Source organism: Diprion similis, chromosome 9 (assembly GCF_021155765.1).
Source record: "Diprion similis isolate iyDipSimi1 chromosome 9, iyDipSimi1.1, whole genome shotgun sequence".
Taxonomy (NCBI): Eukaryota; Metazoa; Arthropoda; class Insecta; order Hymenoptera; family Diprionidae; genus Diprion; species Diprion similis.
Window position 1 is genome coordinate 5,079,515 of NC_060113.1, and position 20,008 is coordinate 5,099,522.

At 42.6% G+C, this 20,008-nt stretch overlaps 1 protein-coding gene across 3 annotated transcripts in view; it reads left to right on the plus strand.

The window, feature by feature from the left end:
• The window catches only part of LOC124410696 (protein prickle-like), a 75,472-nt gene that overhangs the window by 41,598 nt on the left and 13,866 nt on the right, over nt 1-20,008 (plus strand). Inside the window, exon 1 of one of the 3 annotated variants that reach the window (XM_046889269.1) lies at nt 9,152-9,216. The exons of the other annotated variants lie outside the window; for them this stretch is intronic. Within the exon in view, the coding sequence (XP_046745225.1) occupies nt 9,182-9,216 (35 nt within the window). The 5' untranslated portion in view covers nt 9,152-9,181. Of the gene's footprint in view, nt 1-9,151; nt 9,217-20,008 lie in introns of those variants that run through there. 3 annotated transcript variants of the gene reach the window in all.

Here is a 20,008-nt window from a genome sequence, read left to right on the forward strand (position 1 = left end):
TTCGTTCCCCTTTCCGTTCCTTCCCTACCCTGATTACGATATCCAGACTTTTTTCCAGTTTCTTTTTAGGAGGGAAAATGAAACCGTCTGACCACAGGGTCTCGTATTTTTATTACGAATTAGTAACGTCGAATTAACTCTTTCATTTCAATTCCATTCTCCGGGGCGATTTTTTTTTTTTTTTTTTTTTTTTTTTTTCTTGTTTATAATTGTTGTTCTTGCAGACGAGTAAAAACGCAAAACACAAAATTTATTCAGAAGGTTCGGGGATCACGATCCTTATACGAATCCGTCACATTTTTTTTTTTTTTTTTTTTTTTTTTTTTTTTCAGAATTTGAGTGCATGGTAAAAAAAATGTAACTTCGAACACCGCATCGTCGATTCAATTTCAGCTTTTGCGAAGTTCTGAAATTGGACGAAGGTCTGCGGGTAAAGAGGCAGGTTTCTTCTTTGACAGGGATTGGCAGGGACGCCCGTAACTTTATCGAATCCTCGCACGGTTCTCATATTGAATATGGGATGCCATAAGTCATGCGCGATAATAATGTAATATGCTGACGTAGGCTCCCGGGGGTACCGAAATTCGGATGAGAAAGAGGAGTGAGGAGGAGAGAATTCAGAATCTCTATTAAATCTGGATTTCTTTTTGATCGAGTTCGTCTCGCCACCCCTGATCCGTTAGCCCCTTTTTTTTTATTCACGTGTAAACGAGTCGAGTCTACCTTGTCATTTTTCTTTGTCTATTATTATACAAACTATACGTATATTTTCATTCAGCAAATTTATATGCACAAGAGAAGCCCGGCTTACAAGCTTTCAAATTAATTCATAGGGAAGCCTGGCCGCTGCAGCGAAGGAATACGAAATTAGGAGAAATTGAATATCGCTGCCGTCTCTCCTTCGTATTCTCTAATTAAGGCGCTGTACCGAAAAGCGTCCTTTTCTCACCGTAGCAAAAACTCATCTCAAAATTATAAAGTGAATAAAAAATGATAACAATACCATACATGACTATTTATTACAAACCTATAATATATATATATATAAAAAACATAGTTCCCCGGACGTTTTGACTCTCCACAACTCTCTGAACAAAGTGGGCAATCGAAAATATTGTTAGGGTATGTATAAACGAATTTTCTGCAACTGCGTCATATTGGAACGTATATAATTCACTGCCAGTCGTTAATCCCTTCGATTCTGACATCACGTCCTGCACGTTGTTAAATTTGTTCGTAGATATAATAAATTTTTCTCACACTTTTTACCGATTCTATATGAAAATAATCTGCGAGCCATTCTTCACTCTTTTATTCGATTAACGACGAGAATAAGATCGAGTGTATTGAAAAATCGGCGGCAAAAACTGTCGGAAGTACGCATTAAGCACAGGTGTTATCCATCCGCCTGGAAAGTTCTTCCCTTAAAAAAAAGCTTTGTATTTACAGGCAACACATTTCGGGTGTATACTATCAGGGCGATATTGACTCCAGGACCGGTAACTTCCCGTTAACCAGTCGTAAAGTTTGTTCGCGTATTCTCCTTTATTTTTTATTGATTTCCCTCCCCCTGGGCATCTCAATATTCCAAGAGTCGTATTTTATCGGCATTCAAGTCCCACCCAAGACATTGTCTGCGGACTGGAGGCCGAGTCTTATCTGAGACACAAGCCCGCGCCATAAGGACAAAGATATTCGACGGGGGTGAATTTCGTTTACTGTATCCGTACGGCGAACGGGCGAGTCAAAGGAGCCAATTAATTTAGGGGATGTTTAGTGGCCGATCGTAAAATCTCTTCAGTATTCGTATTTATCTCCCACGCGCACGCAGCTGGACGGTTAGATATATATATATATATATATACATTTTTACATCCTCCTTCGTAAGTGAACGAAAAACGACCCCTGATAATGGGGTGAGAAATCGGAAAGTTCCTATAGAGAATAAAAGAATTTTATATATAACTATAACAAGTCTCGCGAGGCGTTCAACTCGAGTTTTGACGTGCTGACTAATTTGCTCGACTTTCAGTGAGCAGCGGCCGACGGTTTTCGCTTAACTAAAATGAAATCTGACTCGAGGTCGTAAAGCACGCGGCGCAAGCTTAGAGAGAGCATCTCGGATCCGGCTTCGCGTAGAATATCGTAAAATTCTCAGGGACTCATCACCGCTGAGCACTGTAGGGGTGATTGTAGAGCTTGCAGGGTGTGTTCCACCAGGTTGGGGTGCGCCCCCATCCTCCATAGTTAACCGTTTGCCTCTCTTAAACCGTATGCTAATGCAAAATCTAGTTTACGCCGAGTGGGGTTTGCTTTATCTATTTTCCTGCACCTAGTCTCCGCGTGGATTTCGGCGTTTGGCAGGATGAGGAGATATTGACGCCCACCAAGAGCCTTTGGAGTTAAGGATCTAAGGAGGGAAGACGGAAAGCTGTCGGTTGAAAGCTCCAGAAGCCATGAAGAGGCGGAGAGGACTCGTCACTCAGCTACGACGTACGATTTTCCAAGCGTACGTTCTACACGGAAACGAGGGAGACAAGTTGCACCGCGAGATCCTTATCGCGTAGATACTCGGTTGCGGTAGAAATTTAGGAAGTATCCAAAGAGGAAATTGCACAGGGCGAACGATACGCTCGATTTTACGGCATAAATTCCAATTTCCCGGAGAAAAAGAAAATATATCTGTGTCTGTATACTTGTTTACATCATTTTTTTTTCTTATTTTAATTCACTAATACGCGTGAAATAACGGATTCATTTAGAAAACATCGAACTCCTTTTAGCACATTTTCATCTTCTGAACATCGAAATTACTCTAATTGCTTGACTTAGTTGAAACTGTTTAAAACATAAGTATAATAATAAAAAAAAAAAATTACTTTGAATTCATCACTATATTGTGATAAAATTGATTTTCTTATTATTTTCGACAAATTTTCAGTAGAGCATCCTCATCCCTCTCAAATAATGTAACAAAATCTTAATTTTAACTCTCTGAAACATATTTTTTTTTTTAAATTCATTTGTATAATCACGAAAAATATGGAAACATGATGTTTGAGGGTGAAAACAGTCGAACAAGTACTGTCTCATAGCCAGGCATCCACGAACTACGAACTTGTATTATAAACCGACCCGCGAGAGGCTCGTAAAGCAAAGTTTGAGCCGAACGACGACATTGGATATTAGATATGGAGTCCCGTGGAACTTGTCCCGAGAGTGGATGTTGGCTTGAGTATTAAGGGGTGGACGAGGTGGCCAATATACGTAGAACCTGGGGCATTTAGCTTATCGCAGTTGGTATCTGGCGTACGCCCCCAGGCGGCGGCGGCGGCGGCGGTGGCGGCGGCGGTAAACTTCTGGCACTAAATCAGGCAGTAGCCTCCGGCCGGTTAAATTTAAACTAAAATATCGCGAATACGGGGCAGCAGTAGCGCCGGCAAAACCCCGGGTGAAAGGGGATGAAACGCGTTGCGGAATTCGGACTGCAGCCGCTGGTCCAGCCGCCCGACGTCGCGACGCCCATCGTCCTTCTGATAAGGCTCGTTTGACCACAGCCGGCGGATATATCGCTTCCGATAATCATCTGCACCCCTGTTTTGCTCCCTAATCCCTTGCCATGAATAAGCGAAACTGAGGGGAGAGACAGATTTGCGAGGCAAAAACAGGGAGCGTTGGTTTTGGCCACGTTTTTTGCTTTGGAATATAGTTATATGCAAGGAAGTTTTCGAAGTGTAATTCGCATCGAATTTATCCCGTGCGATTGATCTATCCAAGATACATTTCGTACGATTTGAAAGCTGTTACGACAATTTTATCAGTCAATTAAAATCTGAATATTTCATCTAAAAAAAAATCGTGACTAGCACGCGTAGGTTAACTTGATTCGACAAGATGACCGAAAAGTATTTGACGACCTAAAACTGCGAACGTGGGAACTTTGGTTTGGATTCTTGGACCCCGAGGCAATTAGGTGTAGGCATGGAGAAGCTGAAATGGCTTTTTCTTACCAAGGCATGGCAATTTTTCGTGTTTCATGTATCGCGTGCAGGTACCACCGGGTAATTCGTTACGCATCGTTTCGATGTTGGATATATCGAGTTTGTAACGGATTATAACGTGGGCACGTATAAAAATTTAACGACGAAGAAAGAGAGGAAGATGAGACCTGCGTAACGAATTCATTTTCAGTGCCGACGGCATGGGTCGAGTTGTCAAATTCCTCTCCGCAGGTTTTGAGATATACAAACACGCGAGGAGAAGAGACGGGTTCTCACAAAATCAGGGGACAAAGGAATGCCTCCTTAGGTATAATATTTTCATGAAAGCTCAACCGCCCTGCCAAGCTCCCCTGGAACTAGGGGTAGACGGCAGTAATGACATTTCCATTGTTGCATTTTGGCCCATTGTGCAGCAGCTCACTCGATCTCTCCATGATCTCTTGTACCTACGTATCTTTCCCGATGAGAGCCTCATTTATTTTCTTCAAGGCACGCCAGTGGTGACCATATCGTTTCATCCAAAAAAGTTCCGGGGAAAGGAGAAAAAAGAGGGATGGAAAAGCCTGACTCACGTCAATCGAGAACGTATAGCATTTCCCAAGGAATGATTGTATTTTTTACCGCGTGATTTTCCGGATCCAATATTTCTTAGCAAGCCTCTAGATATATGTATGTTCGAAAGCTACAATAAGGGAGGAAAAATATAGGCGCAGATTTTGACGCCTCTGTTCGTCAGGCTCTCAAGCGCGAGATAAAATTCTCGTAAACGCTTAAGTAAAACGCACCGGAGGGTAGGTGAATTCGTTTTTTAGGCACGAAGGCTTACGAGGAGTGAGAATTTCTGCAGCAACGTTTTCCCGAATCCTCATACCTACCTGCGAGCAGCCTTTACTCCGCTCCCATACCGGCAGCAACATAAACGTTATGAATGCGTAAAAAGCGTAATAAAGTTAAAGACTTCTCGAGAGAGAGCTTCAAGGGGTGCATGAGCATCTCGTTTAACGGGGGTTACCAGGGGCGGAGTATGAGAACAGAGTCAAGATTGCAAGAAACGTTTCTCACGACTTTCATCCCCCGGCAGGTTCACCCGTCTGCCGGTGAAAAACATGCTTTACGCCCCTAAACCTTCCCTGATTACACGACCCTCCCAACATCGCCAGCTAAACTCTAAATTGAACTTTTTCTTATTCCCGAGTAAAGCCAATTTGATATAGTCGATGATTTGTTTTTCCTTAAATAATCAATTAACAATTTATGTCAAGTAATTATGTTTCGTACTACCAAAAAGAAAATTACGAATAATTCACACGCTGTGTGAACAGTATAAAATACGTCATAAATTTCAACCCCCCAAGTGCACGACAATTTTTTTATACAGCTGAATTATTTTAGCTAGCTTTCATTACATGCATCGCAATGAAATTGTACTTAACAACTGTATTCACGTAAAATTGGGGAACTGTTTTTGTATATATAAGAGATATAATTTTAAAAACTACCTTGGAAAAAATATCCTAAAGATACCGAGACTGGTATTTAAATCTGTTTAGCAGTAAATCCGAGTTCAAGGAGCGTAAAATAAGGTCTAAACACACAGAAGGCAGTTAAACCGCCGTAACAGGCGGCAGCGATCGTTGCAGGGCAGTAAGAGAGGTTGCGAGTTTTCAGGAGTATTGGAAATCTGTGATCTTAGGGCTTAGGAAGTGAGAGCGCGAAGGACTTCCAAGGCGCAGCAGGGGTTCATTAATTACGACTTGATTAAATTACCGCAGAGATGACGACGCCTCGTTAAATTTCGGGGGGGTAGGAGCGGCTTAAGCGATTACTTAAACGATTGACGACGAGTCTTTCACGCCAAACAACGTACCGAGTGTTTCTCCTGGCATCGAGGGGTTCTACCTGCTACCCAACGTGGCTTTATTCGGTCTCGAAGAGCTACAAGCTCTTCTCCTCCTCAAGCTAAGCTATAATTCAGGACCGACTGCGTCTTGACATTAGAAAAGTTTACGAAATTAATTTCACACTCGCTCGAGATGTCTCGTCCTTTTCCCTGACTTTGAACGACATTTAAAAGAGTCTACTGCAGGAATTTAATAAGCTTTTTAAGACAGCGGGATTCAAAATTCCTCGCTGAGTTCTAGCCGCATCAATATTTTTGTACTATACATCCGTACCTCGCTTTTCGGCCTTGATACGCTTCGGAAAAGAATTTACTCGTTTCCGATTTTTGATATCCCTCTCGAAAAATTGAGTATTGCATGGAAATGAATTTTCAGTTGTATATCAGCGCACAAAAGATTCAGTCAGTATTTAAAAAAAATCAAAATCTAATCTTCAATTTTTGAAAAAAACATGTTAAAATAGCAAAAAATAAAGCTGCTTCTAGCACGTCTATTTTTCTGGTGAACACAGTGATAAGAGTTTTATCTACGTGACTGATGTTTATTTGAATAAGCAAAATATAGTCAGTAAAAATAGTGAATCCAGTGTCGTGATTTCTTTTTATTCGATAGGTGCAAAAAAAAAAAGTGAAACGTTCGGTAATTTTTGTGGTTTAGGAATCGAATCGTTATTTATTTGATTGTCAACTAAATATCTTTTCAAGTAGAATTCACACGTCAATTAATTTTTTGTATGCCATATCTGATCTCGAACAATCAATATTCCAATCACATATCCGGAAAATAAATTTATTGGGATACGTAGCCTAGAAGAGAATTTCTTCACAACTATCAAATTTAAAAAAATAACAATTTTCCGTAGAAGTAAAATCATTTCATTTAGTTGGTATAAAAATTCACATAGTTTAGATAACCCCATGTGCATGTGAATATTTTTTTTCTAGTAGCTACGAATATTATTCCCTTATATATACAGTATACTGACGAATAAAAATTGACTCAATTTCTCACAATTATTGCAGGTTAGCGTATTTTCTGATGTCTCGATACGACGGGTTAAAAACTAATAAATTTCCAAAGAAAATGAATTACAGTATTAGAATTCAGGTGTTGTAAAACGAGCATAAAAAAAGAAAATAACACGGCAGGCCGTTCGACTCGTGGAAGATGCGATGCACCGAGATCCTCGGAATGCAACGGCGAACTTTGAACCGTGAAATAGCAATAGACGCGGATGCAATAAAGCGGCGTACGTCGCGGGGCAAAGTAATGGCCCTAAATAATGTAAAAACAAAATACCATGACGAGGAGTTGGTTGCCCGGTAGGCAGAAGAGGAGGGGTGGCATGTGTAACGATACTTGTATGTAAATGAGAGGCTCGTTTCTAAATTGGGTTGAAAGTCGAGACCCGTTGTAGTAATTAATATCTCGATGTACACGGAAAGTTATCCCTCCTTATATATTATACCGTGATGGGAACGAGAGCGGGTTACACGTGAGCAAACGAGGCCTCCGGGAGTCGTTCCAATCATAATCGTAAACGCCTTCACACAAGTATCTGAAGAGCTGCCGGCAGCCAAACGTGTTAAGCTTTTTGGAGATAGAAAAATGCGGTCCAGTTTTGTCTTATAATTCTATTTTTACGGCATGGGTATTGAAAAGTCCACTTTTTGTAGCAGTTTTAGTTCCGTAAAGTGACGCTTTATACAGCAGCGAACAAAGTTGCGGAATAAAGTCTTTATTCCGCAGTTTTGACGCGCAGTTCGAAGTCCGCATCCCAAACTGCCTTATAAAGTAGCTTCGCCGAACAGATCGCGACATAACCTCACTCTTCGTTTTGCTTTTCAATGCTCATAGCGTAAAAAATATTGCACGTGGCATGCTCGTAAACCGTTTTTCGGCTCGAATAATTTCAGTAATCGGTTCCGGCTCGCCTTCAGTTCATCCTGAAATCTTTATCCTTATAATCGTATCGGGGCTTCAGGTTATTACACAAAATTTTGATTTTCGAACTTCACTCCTTCTTGTTCCTCATGAAAAAAGTACTCATGAACATTGAACTGCGGTTAAAATACAGTTTCGGACAAGCGAACGCGAACTGACAACGAAAAGACAATACAAACACAGACTACAATTTCAGTCAAATAATCCCAGGAATTTTTTCACGCCAGGAATGCGAAGCGAGGATAATAACTCGCGTTCCCAGCTGTTTAATGCATGACGCTGAGGGTGATGTCCAGGGTTGTTTATAAATTCCATTAACCCAGCTGACGAGGCCTGTTCGCTGTTCGCGTGTAACTCTAACCACCACCTAACGGTCCAAAAATATCACCGACTATCGTGAATTAGCAGATCAACAAGAGATGCACTCACCGATCGGTGTCCCCGATGATCCTGGTATGAACCACGGAGTCGAGCTTCCTGTCCCCCGTAGAAGGCACTGGCTGATGGCACATATCGTTTTTATTCACAACCGTCACTTTTTTCCACCTCGGGTTAAAGCAATCCTTCAATTCGTCGCGGTGATTACCGGCGAGCCTCTTAAAAACACGGAATTAATTCCCCCCCCCCCCCCCCCCCCCCCCCTTCGGCTGGTGGAGACACAAAACACGCGAATCTCACATTACAAATTCTCACTTCGGAATGAAATTGAGGAGGGGGAGGGGGGATAAAAATAAACAAGAATAGCCACTTTTCACATCATAATTTACGGATCACCTGCACCGCCATTTTGTTTCACTTTCGCTCGATGACACAGAGCGCCAACTATCGTGAAAATCGTTTTCTTTGTAAAGCCGAACGAGAATTGAAACTCGTGTTGACCGGACGGCACGGCGGCCAAGTTTCTACTGTCAAAATTCACAACACAAGTTTTGAGTGTCGAAGCGCTATTGTTTACATTTGCAGACGTATGAGAAGACAGGCTGAAAGGTAACCGTTGTTGTCACACGTTAATACACACGTACGTACATACATACATACAAACCCAGATTCTTACACAGAGTTTTAGCGACTCGAGCAGAATTTCAAGAGTCCAGATGGCGCTGCGATCGAGGGATACAAAAACATAACCTATATCGTACGTGTGACTGAATGTGGTTTTGTTTACATTTTCGATAGTGTAACGATCGCAGCGACGAAACCCACAGTCGCAAGAGATCTGTGATAATACAAGTGTCTCCACGGCTTTTTTCTTCCCATCACGCCCATTTTCTCACTCATCTATACTCGTGAATATAAATTGTCGCAGCTTTTTGCATCCCAGTAGAATGAGGGGAAATGACTTGGCGAAGACAGGATGTGGAGTTTTGTAAGTAAGTAGTCGTCTTTTTCCTTCCACGTATGTATGTACAATGTTTAGTCGCGTGTCACGACATTCCTCTTCTTCTGTGCTCGGGCATTTTCTTCTTCGAATACTTAGTCGCGGGTTCACAGGCGGCACGCACCGAGAAACTTCTCGGAGTCTTAGGAGGAACTTGAGAACGTCTTACACGCCGGATTACAAGGATAAACTGCCTTTCCGATCCCTCCCTCCTCCCCCCCCCCCCCCCCCTTGCTCGCTCACTCTCTCTCTCTCTCTCGCTCTTTACAAGTTTTCGAGTCCTCCGCCGAGTCAGTTAACTCGATGCTGAGATGGTATTATCTGATAAGCCACGGTTTTCCGACTCCTAAGGGGATCTGATACTAATTACTTGATTAGTACCCCGGGATATTCCTTAACCCTAAACTCTACTGTATGTAGTATAGTATATATTTCATTGCGTTACGGTTCTGTCAGAAAGTTACAGTGACATGAGTATCGCACTGTACGGAATAGCCGATGTAGGAAAACCTATAATAAGGCGTTTTGTCACTTTGGAACGGTCATCAGCTCTTACCGTCGAGTATACTTTAGAATACCTTCTTATTGCCGTAAATTTTGCTATAGTTTATTATTTTATTTTTGTTCTTGGTTGTTCTGTTCATTCTTATTTTTTTTTTTTTTTTTGTATTGTTTATTTATAAGGCGAGTGGGTCTTTAAGTTCACGTTTAAGTTTACCTTCAATTTATTGTTCAATTAAGCCGTTAAGTTCACCAGGAGTGAATAAAGACACTCTCAGCATCGAGGTATCCAACAAGCAACGAACTTTTGACTAATTTTATTTATTTCCTCTCCTGCCTCGTCTTTCTTTAAAAAATCAGAAACACTAAAGTACTTGCAGACAATGCTCGAGTTAGCCCGTTCACTTTGAAATCAAAATATTAACTCAGAATACATTTGTTTGAAGTTTTGAACATTTTTCAAAAATTGATTATTTTCTTCTTTATAAAACTTGCGTTTTTCCCGCAACATGAGAATAATTCTACTAAATAAATAACGACAAACAATTTGTTACTAAATTTTACCCCTATCTCATAAACTCGATAATTTGTTTTGTCACGGTGACCAACATTCATAGGTTCGTGTATACTTAACCTCAAAAACGTTGCTCACTCCGATAAAACAATTCCTCTTGCTTTCGAATTTTAGCGCACGTGCATTTTGAATTGTTCAGTCGTTAGCAGTTCACTACGCATATAATATACATATATTATGCAAGATTCGTTTTTCCCAGGAGTAGAAATTTTTCGCGGACAACAAGAGCGCTGCGGATTGGCAAATGAATATTCTCGTAGGAGACACAGTGTCTGGATGGGGTGGGGGGGGGGGGGGGGGGGGTGGGGGGGGGGGGGGCGAGGCGAGAAAATGTCGCAGCATCTGGCGCCGTGCGTCCTGGAGACCCGGGCGAGTCCTGGAAATTATTAATCCTGTCAGAAATAGTAAATCATATCCAGCAGCGTTATGCGGGGCGACCTAGCATCTGTCCGCACCCCTGATTTAGCGTCTTTACTTTTGAACCCTTCCTTCACTTCCTTCTTGATTTACGCGAGTTAACCACCGTTGCAAAGAGAGAGAGAAAGAGAGAAAGGAGAGAAGGACGAAGGAGCGAAAGTTTGCGAAAGGCTGACTCGCGTATGATTCACGATTTGCGATTCAGCCATCCAGATAGGCCCTGCAACCGGCCTTACAACCCTCTAGAAATTTACAAGCGATTCTTCCTGGCTTTTTATTATACCTATATACGTTGGTATGCCTGTAGCACGATTCTCGGCGCTCGCTTCGCCTTGACGGAAATTCGGGACGCTGACCCTTTGATATTTCCTCAAACCCATCAATATGCATATAAGCTTGGGTACCTATATGTACATACATATATCTGAATATTATTTATAACAGGGAGAGAAGAGAGAGAGAGAGAGAGAGAGAGAAAGTGAGGGTAAGAAACAAGGAGATCCCTTCTAATGGGCTTGGGGCCTGGCCATGCATCGCGTCATTATCGGACACGAGTAATAAATTGTCTTGGGCCCAATCCAAGTCTCTCAAGACTCCCAGACTCTAGGATTATCCCGTGTCTCGAAGCCCATCGCGGACGCTTTTGTGTCACCAGAATAATTCCCTTTATCGCGTAGATCATTCACGCACACATTTGAACCACTCCATCGAATAACGACTCACTTGAGCAGAGATTCGGTGCGGGAATGCAATTGGTATCGTAGATTACAACGAGTGTAGTTCCAGCTCGTATACCTAATATAAAAACTGAGATGGAAAACGACACGGATCAGATCCTTTATAATCCCAGGAACGATGTCTCAATGTCACGTGTATACCTGATATATCGAGTATGTGACAGATTTACCGAGAAATCAGTGACCGCGTTTTTATTACTGACAAATCTTTCCTCTCCAACTATAAACCTGATAAGAAAAAACAATTTTACTCACCCGCAACTATATCATATCGATGATCGAATTTTATCAGTTTGAAAAATAAAATTCAACACAACAACGAAGACTTGTACGAATACTTACGCGCATTATGCGAAAAAGGGTAACAGATTTCGAGGAGAACAAGACTTTCGTAGAATAAGAGAGAGGATAAAAAAAAAGAAAAAAAAAGAACGGCGAAAACAAAAAGAAGAAACTTTCACGAAGATGAAGATGCGAAATCGTCCCGACGTAGCGGCGAACTTCCGAATGAAAGGAGCCCCAAGGACCAATTAGTATCAACTTTTGGACAAATGTTCTTCTTTCTCTTCGAGTTTGGTGAAATTAGCATACCTTGTATTTTGTATCGGAATAAAGCGGGAATAAAAAAAAGGGGCGGGGGGGAGGGGGTGGAGGAAGTAACCGACCGAAGTTTACTCGGTCGTTCTCGAAGACTGCAGGGCGAAATATACTTTCGAGTCTTGCGAAGGTTTGTCTCTTTTCTTCCTGCACCTTCAGACTCTTCGGAATGAGTTTTGCGCCTTCGGGGCTGCGCTCGACTAGGATATCTCTTTGGAGTGCGCTTTGCCTCTGGTTCTCCCACTTCGGTTCCTAACGACGTTATGAACGGCTTGAAGCACTAAGGAAATTAGCATACGAACCCAAATTCAAGGCAGAACGTTGGCTAAGGTCCTCCACAAAGGATTAACTTCGCTTCGTTCTCGCATGCATACACCGTACGTCCTCCGATGGTCCAACGAACGGTGTTGCCCACCCTGCAGGAAGATTATTGCGCTTTTAATTGATAGTAATGCGTCTGCAGCCTCGTTTGGCAACTACGGCGGTAGCTCGATCCTCTCGATGGTCCAATTAACAAACTCCTTGGACATGTTAATGTGGCGAAGTATCGTTACACCTTCAACTGAAATGCTGGAGAACAGCTGTAGTATTTCTAGATTATTCCGGTGTATCGGAAACAATGGACACGATGTTTATTACAACACTCGGTAATCGATGACAATTTATTTATAATTATCGTTATCAGATGCTCATATTTTCAGTGTGATTCGGTCTTGGAACGCTTTTTTTTTGATTAGGTAACCAAAGCGATTATACAAACTACTTATAGCATCGATGTCTAAAGGCTTTTGTTTTTAATTTTCGTACTTGGATTGTGAAAGAGACTTCCGGTTATCTCGTTGCAAGTAAAGGGCGGAGTTTCATAGTCCTTGGAGATAATTCATCGAGTTGAATTGTCGGCGATATGTGGCTGAGCTGCTCTCCTGCAGGAGCAAAGCAATCTAACCACCCACTGCTGCACGTGCGTTTGCAATGTCGACACATACGCGCATGTTTAACTTGCCGATACGTTAGCTAACACGTGTGAGCAATTGCCAGCAAACAACGGCATGTTGTCGCTGCAAGGATCAAAGGAGAGGGAATATCGTGGTTAAAAATTTACTCGCGAATCTAACGAGAAAGGTGTTCAAAAGAGTTGCAGGAATCCTGTCGGCAATTAATCCCGGAATTTAGGACGGTAATAATTAGCTTTGCAGTTTCACCTTCGCGAGTTCCTTTTTTTTCTCTCAGGAGAAACACGTTTTCACGCGTTTTAAAGCTTGCTGGGACGTCAATATTTTTTTACACCATAACCGAATGCTCTGCCCAGCAATGGCCGACCGAACAAATTGTTCAGCACACTGTATTATATGTGGGTACGTTTAAAGCATGATGACGTTACTTTGAAAATTATACGGTGGAGTAAGAGGTTCTAGGTAGAGGTGTCTTTTTTTTTTTTTTTTTTTTTTTTTTTGTTGTTGTTTTGTTCTTCTTTTTTTTTATCACTTCGGACCACCTGAGATTTCTAAGACCTCGAGCTGAAGGGCGAGGAGAATTTAAGTTCGTTTTTAAAGGCCCATTTGCTGCTGTGCGCACATTGTTATATATAGCTATTATACGAATGGGATGCAGGAAATGACAAAGTTAGAGGAGATTAGAAACAAAATATAGGAGGAGAATTAATGGTCGGGGAATAACTAACAATATGAGATAAAAAGAAGTGGACGAGCCTTGCTCATTGTTTTTTTATTTGTTTGGTTGCTTATTTACAGCCAAAGATCGTGGCGTACAACCATTAGGATTGCAGGATATATACAATATATATATATTATGTATATGTGTGTCTGTGTGTGTATAAATAATGATGGAATTATTTCGAGTTTATTTTCCGGCCGAAGATTACGCGCCTTAACGATTTGAAAACAGACCCATAATTCTTAGGAGGCGCGTTATTACGAGGCCCGATTTCGCCCCGCATTCCGTGGAATATCCAAGTTTTAAAATCGTTTTTGACCGTCTCTAAACAAAGTCTTTACAGTTCCTGTGCACATTTGGTTTGACGAAGAGTTCGTTGTTTTTTGAACAACAAACTTTTGGATGAAAATGTCTCTTAGATGTGTTTTATTATGATAGGAAGCGAATTAAAATTCAAGCTGTGGCGCGTTAACGTCGATAATAAAATTTGAATCACCTTCGAATTTCGTTTACTGTACGCGATGATGCCCTCTCGTACCCACGCGCATGCGAATAATATCACCATATAGAAGATGAAAATTTTTCTCGCCTTTTAACCGCGTCATTTGAACACACTTTAAAGGAATTTTATCTCTTTTTCACGCAACGCTACAACGTTGGACACGTTTTTTTTAACGACATTTCGTCATTCGGAGTGATAATGAAACGGACAACGTCTCGATCACACGTATAATGTTGTAAGAAATCGGCCAAAAGCTCGTTGTCAATAGTTATAAAAAAGGCCGAGTGCAACGTCTGACGAAGATGAAAATCGAGGCGTGTCTCAAGTGGGAGACGATAAACTGAATATATATGTTTGATATTACAGCTGTACAGATATCATAAAAGTATTCGTCTGTCCAGGCTCAAGTGCAGGACCATCGAGACGCGTCGGTTCTAAATATGGGCAGCCATAACTATCGGGAATTGATTGCAAAGCCGTGGATCTCACAGATGTTGCGCGCTCATTTTTGATACCTCTTTTATTTCGTTTTCTCATTATGTGAGAAACCTCAGCCTTGGGAAAGCATATCCTCGTGCGACAAGCAGCTGGACCATCGTCAAAGTTTTCTAGAATCATCGCGGTTCCATTAAACGAAGATACCTGTTTCGCAGATTGAATAGTAAGACTTTGGATCGTGCTTAATAGAGATACGTGCGCAGTCCGGGGTTCGAAAGGGTGAAAAAAAATGTTGTTACGCACGTAGGTGTAGGCTGAGGAAAGTGCGGGGGGATGTTAATAGCTGAGAGGTACCTAATTGCGTGTGTAATAAAGGTTTTCAAATTAACCTTAAACTCGTGGGAATTAATGGCGAGGTTATTATACTTCATCAGGAATATTCCTGAAATATTCGTGCAGGAATTCTTCATGAATTTCAATTTTCTTATTATACCTACCTTTTATACCGCGGTGTTGAAACTTTCGTTTGAATCTATGATTACCAATCACGAATATTAATCAACGTACCTACCTGCAGTTGAATGTATATTTCCGTTTTAATACTAATCAGACAACGTTTATTAATTCAACTATACTAAAGTCCCGGGAGATTCTTCGCGTGCATAAAAGCCAATTAAAACTTGACTTATGGCGCCCACCGAGATAGTCGTTTTCTTTCGCTACCGAAATCTGCAGCGCCTCTTAAATTCTGACCATCTTCAGCGTATATAGTCTTACTCCAAACAAGGCCGAAAATGCTCCAACAACAGCCCCCGAGGGCTTCTCGCATTTTTTTCTGTAAATTATAGACGGTCCCTTTTCGTGTCCAATTCAAGGGCCCCGAAGGGCTGTGGCCGAAGTATTTTAGGAGAAGAAAATAATAACAACAACAAAACGATGATGATGATGATAATAATAGTAGTAAATGAGACGGGAGTTAATCGCCGCTATTATTCATTATAAATATATTCTCTGGGTTAACGCTGGTGGCTATCTATAATTACACGACTACGCTATCAGCTGTATAACAGGCGGAAAAGTTGCAGGTACATGCAGTAAAATTTTATAACCTCTTCCGATAATAACGTAATTTTTATGGATGGTTAAACCCGTTTTTACGCCTCTCTTTGTCACAGTCGCTTCATTCAAAGTCTCAATTACACACGCGAGAGACATATTATTACGAATTAATTCGTGACTAAAGGCAGACTTAAAAAACTTCACCAAAAAAAGGGGGGGGGAGGCGGGGGTGGAGAATGAAAATATATGATTCACACACGATGCTTGATAATTGAAAATCTGATTAGAATCGACGGGCGGTCTTGACGGCAACCATTGTTCTCTCTTGGAGGATGAAGAAGAGAGTCGTCGAGGGAAAAAAAAAAAAATCATCGAATATTTTGACGACGAAAATTTATCCTATACAAATCGAGTTTATGATACGGTGCATACCTTAAGATCCAAGCATACTAATCGAAACGCGTGTGTACACGGTAAGAGAAAGAAAAAGATTCTAAAAGTTGATTTTGTGTACGCATAATATTGGCTATACGCGAGAACGGAAAGCGGTGGCCAGTACCAAAGTGCAAAGCATCAACTACGTGTAATTATCTTTTTACGACGGTGATCCGTCCGCCATCTTACCTACGCCTTACTACCTGTCGGTTCCTCGAGGGTACAGGGTGTCCCAAGAGTTATCGAAAACCCCCTTAACGTACAGTGAGCGACAAAAGTTGGCGTGAAAGAGAAACGTTGGAAAAAGGAAAGGCGATGTATACGCAGAATGGAAAACGGGGGGAAGATTAAGGGCGAAAAGAAAGGGCTGACAGGGTCGGATTTCGACTCGAACCTTCGATGCTCTGATTGCTCGACAGACACTCGAGACTCGCATGGATTTTACAGTTAGAAAACAGATCTTAACCGTTAAATGTTATTCCCCTGGTACACCTACTAGGCATAATTGCACGTGTGTACTGATTACAACTGTAGCGGGATTGCTACACCTTGGGTGAGTAGCTCGCGCACATCGATAGTAAAACGTTCAAGGTGATTATGATGGTTGTCAGTTATTATAAAAGGGGGAGAACCCCGCTACACAAAGACTACAAAGTCGATTGGCAGCTACCTGCAGCTCGCTCACACTGTTGCTGCTGCTGCTGCTGCTGCTGCTGCTGCTGTTGGAAGTAAAGAGACACAGAAAGCACTCAGGAACCAAGTTCAAGTCTGCTTGTTTCCAGGACGCGTCGATGCCTTATAGCGTCAAAGAAATCCCGAATGGGCTAATGGTGCGCATCTATTGTCCGAGCAGAGTTCTTCGTTCCTGTCTTCCAGCTGCTTCGTTCCACTTTGAATGCAACGTCCACGAGAGCTTGAATTCCCGAGTATTAGTCTCGGTCCGTTTGTTGGTGCTGGATTCTAACCGTCGATCGGCGTTAATCGATGGTTCATGACCACGGGCTTAGGGTACTTTATTACTTCAACTGTCTCGGTGTCCACACTTGAATAATCCTCTGTCAAAATAAGACATGATCAAATGTCGATCATTGATGATGACCTCAGGATCACTCCGTACGAAAGAGACGCGCACGACGAAGGAACAGATCGCTAAATCGACTGGCCACAGGAATGCCATACATTCGCTGATTATGCGGTCCATTTGGTCCTTTTCCATTTCTGTGGTCTGCACCAGGCTGGAACCCTGCAGTCCGTCGGGCATCAGGCATACGTAGGTGAATGTAGGTGCAGGAGTGCGTGCTTCAGGCAGTTTAGTTGTTCGTGCCTGAGTGTTTATAATGCTCGTTGGCATGTGTAATGCACGCACGAACTCACGCCAACGTATGTATAAACATGTATATATATATATGCGTATCGGTGTACATGTACGTCGGTATTTCTACGTGAGCATATGCCTAGTAGGAAACGACAGACGGATGGATGGATGGATGGATGGATGGATAGACAGAGAGACAGACACCTACCTCTCTGCTCGACTGTCTTGTTTTCTTCGATCGCAACGGGACACGATTTCTTCGAAGTCAGCCATCTTGGGAATGATGGGACCCGTTGTTCATCCTCCGGCGATAAATTTTCGCCTCTGATATGTTTATGGATGGGTTCGAGGAACCGGAAAACATCCACCATCCTCGTCGATGATAGGGTGACTGATGAATCGCGAAACAAGTCATTTAGTACCGAGTAGATACGTACTGATGCTGGTTTGCGATCTTGACGAACCGGTCTCGAAGGATCGACCAGTTCTCCAGCTCATGAAAACATCCTTCGCGATCGCTTTATTGTCCCAAATTTGTCCCAAGCTTGTCCTTGCTTTCGTGACCAGCACCAAATTCACCCCGAATAAGTACCTCGTAACAAACAGCGGCCATCTTGCCGCGGCGTCCAGAGTACCAAGTTAACGGAAAGACAGGAGGAGGAGGGAAATGAAACGATCACGATAGCTGTGTATCGCGACCAAGTATACGGCTTAGAGCAGCCAAGCTCCTGTTAAGTTGTAAAATGTTAAGCAGGACGCGGTAAACCGTCGTTGCCTAGGGTGGCCACCGCATACGGGTTTGCGGAGTTCTCTCGATGAGGTTCTTCCGAAGCCACTTAGTCAGCTTGCACGAAAAAAGAAGAACGGTGTGTGTTTTTCCAAGTGAATAGGTGGTACCCATGCAGCAGAAACTCGGCTGCACCAGAGATACGATCTGAATATTTTTGTTCCGCAACTTTTTCAGATTATCGACGGCGAGGCTTCTTGATCTGCGTTTTCCGATACCCTACGGGGACGGACTTCTCGCAATCAGTAGCCGAGGAGCGGCTCAAAACCACTTAGGAAGTATCACCGTCGGTCTCGTCAGCTCCGGTATACCTAGGAGTTCGTTAAGAATTCCCCTGATGGAATGATGTTTATTGGACGAGATAGATAAACCGGATCGCGTGCGAAACGCCGAGCCAATCTTCGCGGAATGGAGGCAAGAAGAAGGACTGATAGAGGGGAGTGCGAGGTGGAAAAATTGTGGGAAAAAGAGGAATACTTCGGTGAAAAACGAACGGCTTAAGAAACGCCGATTGCACCTGACACTCGAGTAATTGACTCGATCCGGCTCCAACTATTTTAACAACTTGTCGCTCCGATCATCATCATCTTGTGAAAACAAAACGCTGTACATAATTGCCTGTTCCTGCCTTTACCGCACTTCGTACAAACTCCATCTGCCGATGGAGTAGAAAGCTCTGTCGAACCACACCGCAAGATCTATCGTGTTCGTATCGATTGGACGCGAGACACTGAATTGATTAGGAACACCCGCCATTCGAACACCTTTCAATTCGACGCAGAAAATTGGATAATTTCGGAGGCCTCGTCTCTTCGACAGACGATAATAAATAGCTTTTGAATAATTTTACAACTATAAGCAACGACGAACCCGGTTCACTAGTAGAAAGATTCGTCTAATCCCACAGCGTTAAGAAATTGCTCAATTTCTCGTTATCCGACTGTCCATGGCTGGACGGCTGGAATAAAATTTATTCAATTCCCTGTTCTCTATCGGCGTTCATTCCATAAATGTCACGGTATTTCCCGGCTTATCAGCGCCTCGTTCGTTAGCTAGACACATAAAGTCGTTCGAGCCGGTCGAAGACGAATGATAAATCTTGAAGGTAAGTATAGATATAACACATGTCAACGTTCCGGGTATTTCGAAATTTCACCATTCAGAACTATGGAAATTCGACGACAGTTCGAAGTGTGTAAGGTGGTTGAATGTCATCGGGATGGCTACATTGTTTTGGTGAGACTTTTTCAATCCTCGCTCGACAAACAGATTCATATCGGACCGAGGCACTCGCGAGGGATGTCTGTCATTAAATATAGATCAGAAATGCCAGCGACGACGCCCCGGGGCCTGAGAGGAAGGGTCCCGCCCGAGTCTTCGGGGCCCGTCCCTCGAACCTCGAGCGGCATGACACGCATTTATGAACGAAGGATGAGCACTCAGCGAAGTATGTTGGCTGTCCGTCGACGATCCGAGCCGTCACTACGCCGTTCGTCGATTGATACATAAATCGATCAGGCCCACCAAAGTTTTTGCCGTATTTAAGATGGATATAAACACCAACAGGTGAGCCGACCAACAGCGAGCTTCGGATGATCAACGGCGTGTAGTTGTATCCGAATTTTTTTACACCATCCCTGCCAGACTAGACGGTAACGCATCAAGGCTTCGAGAGACTTCAAGACTTCGAAGACTTCGTAACTTCACGTGGCCACATGTGACCTCAGGTTACTTCGCAACTTGAATAG